This window comes from Nematolebias whitei, chromosome 4 (assembly GCF_014905685.2).
Source record: "Nematolebias whitei isolate Nwh7 chromosome 4, NemWhi1, whole genome shotgun sequence".
NCBI classification, from domain to species: domain Eukaryota; kingdom Metazoa; phylum Chordata; class Actinopteri; order Cyprinodontiformes; family Rivulidae; genus Nematolebias; species Nematolebias whitei.
This window is the reverse complement of record NC_056501.1, coordinates 46,527,707-46,533,799: the sequence shown is the minus strand read 5'-3', so window position 1 is coordinate 46,533,799 and position 6,093 is coordinate 46,527,707. Positions and strand designations below refer to the sequence as shown.

General features: G+C 51.1%; 1 protein-coding gene across 1 annotated transcript in view; it reads left to right on the top strand.

Moving 5' to 3' along the window:
- Positions 1-1,645: 1,645 nt before the first annotated feature.
- dnd1 (DND microRNA-mediated repression inhibitor 1) overlaps positions 1,646-6,093 on the top strand; it is a 57,102-nt gene continuing 52,654 nt past the window's right edge. Inside the window, exon 1 of the mRNA XM_037675105.1 lies at positions 1,646-1,679. Coding sequence (XP_037531033.1) covers positions 1,646-1,679 — 34 coding nt within the window. The remainder of the gene's footprint in view (positions 1,680-6,093) is intronic.

The following is a 6,093-nucleotide window of genomic DNA, read 5'->3' as shown; positions in this document are numbered from 1 at the left end:
TAATTCGTTTCAAACAGTTTAGTCTATTTACACCTAGTACCAGCTGAACTAAGGGGTCCACATATGCCTGTTTATTGACAGAAACAACTTAATTGTGTTATTTAGAAGGTAATCACTGAAGGAAAATAAACTGAAAGTGTTGTTTTTTTTTTACTTACTGGTTCAATCTGCCAGTGGAGCACATGACCCAGTCCACTGGGAGTTTGCTGGGACCTGCTCGGTCCATCTGCAGCTTGGTTCGTTCCACCAGGGCTTTCGCTCTCCAGCCCTTTTCCCTCCTCATACTCGGGCTCCAGCCTGTCATGGTGACTGTCTCCATGATCTGCCTGCATGGATTGAACTCTACAGGAAAGTTTGGTTCCACGGGGAAACTTCAAATGCTCTGTGTCTGCCGGACCCGGGTCTGGAGGGCAGTTATTGTTCGTTGCCACAGTCATTATTATCATCATGCTGCTAACAGGACCATGCTGCTAACAGGACCACAATGTAACAGAGCCATGCTGCTAACAGAGCCATGCTGCTAACAGGACCATGCTGCTAACAGGACCGTGCTGCTAACAGGACCACAATGTAACAGAGCCATGCTGCTAACAGGGCCATGCTGCTAAAAGGACCACACTGCTAACAGGACCACAATGTAACAGAGCCATGCTGCTAACAGGACCATGCTGCTAACAGTAACAGTGTTTTCATAACATCATTTTATTTTAATTTTCTTTTATTGTTGTAAATTATTGTCTGTCTCAAACAAGTCTCTCTTGAAAATGAGTCCTCTTGACTCATTGAAACTACCTGTATATTAAAGGTTAAATAATAAAATAAAAAATAAAATAAACTCACAGTGGAGTCGGGGGCGGGGCTAAACTGAATGTAATTTACCACAGATAGTCTTTGTGCAGCAGAAATTAGGACATTAGCAATAATAACTTATCATTCTGGATATAAAACAAACTAAGTCAACTGTTTTTATTTTAGAAATTATATAGATAAATAATGTGTTGACTTGATTTTGGGGGTAGCCAGTTGCTACCTGCTAATGCATGGATTATGCATTAGGCAAGGGGTGTCCAAACGTTTTCATATGGACCAAAACAATCCAGATGAAAGGACTCGTGGGCCACAAAAATGTGAATTTAACTCTCAACGTAAGCAATATTTTGGAGAAAGGACAAAAGATGACTAATTTTGGTGGAGAAAGAGTTTTAAATTATTGTACAAAGTAGATCCAAAGAATTAAAAGCCTCATAAACACAAAGCTTATATTTTTTATTTAAAATTATTTGATTTATTTGATTTGAGAGGAGCTTGATTACTGAAAGACCTTCTACCCATTCTGATTTTGGAAACGTTAGGGACAGTCTGCAGTCTGAGAGCGAAGTGCTCTGTTAGAAAAATACGGAATAATAGGTTCTATGTCGTATAGGCTTCGCCCTTTAAGGCTGTCGCTGATGGGTTTATCCCGTTATGCGCAGCATAAGCACTGAAAAAATTTAGTCCACGCCCACCTGCTGTGTGGGCCCCACCCGATCCGTATAAATTACGTTAAGAGCGGGAAATCGGCTCCCATTTTTTTTCAGCGAGCTAAAATAGCACTGTCAGAAGAACAAAGAAGGAAAATTGTGTAGATGACCAACCTTTGTTAAGGATGCTTGGCCCGGCAGTCGACCTCCAGTCGTCCGGTAAGTTCTCCTCCCCGAGGAGAAGATGACGAGCAGTCTTATTCCAAGGTAAGCGCCGAGGAATATTTCCCAGTGACAGGTCACTACACGCTGGACAACGCCATCTTGTATTTTTTTCCTCTTATCGCCGACCCTCGGAGCGAATCAGATGGTTCCTCCAGGACAGGCGTGCTCAGCTGCAGCCCCCGCTGCTCATTCCCTCCTGGGGAGCGTGGTGTCGGTGGAGGGGGGCTGAGTGAATGCTCACCCCATCCCACCTCGTTTCGCATCGGCGATCACACCGCTCCCGGCCAACGGCACCCTCAGGGGTTGCCCGGCGTAACCCAGGAGGAGGCTGACATGAAGGGACCCTTTTTTTCTACGTCCCACGCCTTTTCCCGCCAGTTCGGATGATCCGGCGGGAAGGTTGTTTTACTGGGTTCCACTCTGGCTCACCATCTTGATCCATATGGCCTCGTGTTCCAACAGGACGTTCGACGGGCGAGGCCACAGACAGTTCTTTCCTGGTAGATTGGGGGAGTCGGTCCCCAGTCCGCACCCATCACCAGAGTGGAGGGGTTCACCGAGCGGGGCTATCCCTCGGTAACCCCCCTGGAGCCAAGCCTCGCGGAAGCTTTGGAGCGAAGCTGTCCAGGTCGGAGCAGCGTCCCGTCCCTCCGGAGAAACACGAACCAGACGGTGACCACGCTCTCCAATCGAGCCCATCAATGTGCTTTCAGGCAGCCGCAGCTAGCAACAACGTGGCGCTGCTAGCATATAGCATGTCCAAGGGGCTGAAGGCCGCAGACCTGCCTTGGAGACAAAGAACTCCCTCTGTAAGGCAGCAGACGTCATCTTCAACATGTGTGCCTCTTCTACGGTTTGCCTGTCGAGGATTGCAGCGTGGATGACGATGATCCAACGATCCACCTGGTTTCGTTACTCTCCCTCGCTGCCGGAGAAACTGCACAAAGACCTGATGGAGGGCCCATCACGGCGGACGCGCTGTTCGAGAGCAGCTTCAACCATGCTGGCGAATTGAAGCAGTCGGAGGAGGTGCCAGAGGCTGTGCGCCACCTCATCAAGCCGCGCAGCTCATCCCGCCCCCGGCCCGCTGGAGGGACCGTCCCGAGCAAAGCATCGACGTTTCCACGGCCGCGGCTCTCGCTCAGTTCCACCACCAGCCCCGCCCGTCAGAATCCAGCCCTCTTCATTCCGGCAACCTGCAGTTCAGCGTTTCCCCAGAGTTCGCCTGCAAGACAGCGCTCTGGGCAAACAAATCGCAGAGCTCAAGAGGGAGAAGTTTTAAAAATGACGGTCTCCGGAGGGTGTGTGTAAAAGTGACACGAAAGTTGAAATAAATCATCATTCAATGATCAAAGTTTCTGTTTTTTAGCCAGTCTGTAAGCTCGGATGAATTCACAGCAGCCGCGCACACATCCTCCACACATAAGGAGCCGGTGTCCTTAAATAAAGGTGTTTTTAAACTCAACGTAGCTCCAAGACATGACGAGTCGCTCACACGACACAATGGTAAGCGAAAATAACTCGTTATCATCCCGAGCGGCACGATCCTCACCCAAGCGGGATGAAACAGCCTCCATCCAACGGCGCTGTGTTGATGTTGGCGCACACACACAGCTGCCCGGCGCTCACCGGCTCACATCGGTATAAATGTGGACCACAGGCTGGGTCAGGTGTAGGTCCTCGCTCTCACAAGAACGACACTCGCCTCACCGAATCAAACGCGGGCAGCAGTCACCCAACGCATCTCAGCGTTCGGCAGCTCACGGCAGCATAAGCGTGAGACAGCTGAACGAACCCGGTGACGAGTCCCACCTCCCTCCAGCAAGAGCGGCGCGCACCCCTCCAGCAAGAGTGGCGCGCGTCCCTCCAGAGAAAACGTGTGCTCCCGCGGGGCTTGCAGCCTTCACTCCAACAGCACGGCGTAGATGAAGTCACGCCCTCCGCCTCTCAACGTTCGCACAGCGACGTCAAACGCGCAGCCCCACGGCGTCATCAGCTGTCACACGATTCGCCTCAGCACACACCGGCCCACCTGTACATGAAGGTTGGTCCGCGGTCCGAACGCAGCGCACGGGCGCGTTCAGAGCCTTTTTCGAGGAAGCCTCGCCTTGGGTCACGCAGAAAACATTCCCGTGACGCTTGACGGCGGTTGAGGGGCGGACTGCTGACAGCCGTACAAAACGTGATGCATCACTTAAACGCACGTTCACTCCACGAACGTTACGTAGAGTGGCTAAAACATGCTCGCCGTTCAGATGGATGGACAGGGTGTTATGCAAATGGTTACAAGTTACAGTTTGCAACCCGACCCCCTCCGTTCGGAGGAGTTATAGAAACGGTCCTGTCATCATCAGACCAAATCTCATCCCTAAATGCAGAAGTCCAAGTGTTTCTGATAAAAGTAATCTCCAGAGTTCCCCAACAGAGAGAAAACACAGGGTTTTACTCACGTTACTTCCTGGTTCCCAACGGACCGGAGGGATGAGACCGATCTTGGATCTGTCAGTTTTTTCAACAAGGTGATCATGGACAGACCGTTTTTCACATGTTGACAACCAGACAGCTGTTGTACAACATCCAGAGAAACGCATACCGATCATCCAAAAACACAGAAAATTCCTGCGTTTTTTTCTCCTTTCAGGGGATGAAGTATCAGTACAACGGGCTGCCGGTCATCTTACGTTCTCAGTGTGTGGAGACAGCCCTGCATCTGTTACACAGAGCAGGGATGAGAGTTTTGTTTTACCTGGATGATCTGCTGCTCCTGTCACACTCCAGATAGGAGGCGTTGATGCAGGCTCGGGTGTTGACATCACACCTGTTAAATCTGGGCTTCGCCATAAATTGGAAGAAAAGCTAGATTTTCCCGGCCCAGACAATTGTTTATCTGGGAGTGGAATTAAATTCAACCACCATGAAGGCTCGTTTATCACAAACGAGATTCGACACTTTTAAAAGTCAACTCCGCCACGTAAGACCTGGCAGAGTGGTAACAGTTGTCTCCGTCATTAAGCTGTTGGGAATGATGTCATCAGCTCACACAGTGGTTCCGCTGGGTTTGTTACACATGAGATGCCTCCAGAGGTGGTTTGCGCGTCTGCGTGTGGATCCAGTAAAACAAAAGAGACGGATGATCACTGTCCCTCCCTCCGTGACAGCAGACCTCCGACACTGGGGAAACACCCTGGTTCTGTCAGAGGGAGTTCCCATCAGCAGATCCATATCACACGTGTCAGTCTTCACGGACGCGTCGCTGTCAGGCTGGGGGGGGGACATGCCTATCTCAAGCAGTAGGGGCGCTGTGGCCCCACCACACATCAGCCCACATAATTGTTTTGGAGTGTCGCACAGTGCTGAATGTGATTCAACACTTTGCTCCCGTGCTACAGAATCAACATGTGTTGATTCACACAGACAACATGGTGACTGCTGCGTACATAAACCGTCAGGGGGGTGTGCGTTCAGCCCAGATGTTACACATTGCGCGAAAGCTACTGTGTTGGGCTCACCAAAACCTGCTCTCCATCAGAGCAGTTTACATACCCGGTGTTCTGAACAAAGGGGCAGATGTGATGTCCAGGGGCAGCCCATGTCACGCGGACTGGACCCTCCATCCAGACCTGATGGTTCAGACGTGGCAGAAGTTTGGCAAAGCAGCTATGGACCTGTTTGCGACACGAGAGAACGCTCAGTGTCAACTATGGTTTTCCCTGAGCCCGCGAGACGATCCACCGCTGGGGGTGGATGCATTTGTTCACAGCCCATGGCCCAAAACGCTTCTGTACGCGTTTTCCCCCACCTCCTCTGATTTTACGGTTCCTGAACCGAGTTCAGGAGGAGGGATTGACAGCTCTCCTGGTGGCTCCGGAGCGCGTGAACGCACCATGGTTCCCAGTCCTGCAACGTCTGTTGTCGGGTCGCCCGTGGAAACTGCCGTGGAGGGAGGACGCTCTCCTTCAAGCAGGAGGAGCGATCAGGAGTTACCCAGAAATAGGCCAGCACCTGTGGGTCTGGCCGCTGAGCGGTCCCGCTTAGAGAGGATGGGTCTCCCACAGGAGGTAGTGCGCACAATCCAGGATTCATGTGCTGCATCTACCACAGCTCTGTACACATCTAAGTGGACGGCTTTTCAGCGCTGGTGTACAGAGAAAGGTGTAGAGGCCACCTCATGCCCATTAGGCGGCGTGTTGTCTTTTCTACAACAGCTGATGGATAGGAAGTTGGCATTCAGCACGATTAAAACGTGCGCTGCAGCCATCTCTTCCTGCCACGAAGGGTTCGGAGACAGAACAGCTTTTAATTACCCGCTGATGAAGTGGTTTCTAAAAGGTGTACAGAGACGCAGGCCTGCTTCACGCCCACTTGTTCCACAGTGGGATTTAACGCTGGTCCTGCAAGCCCTGATCAA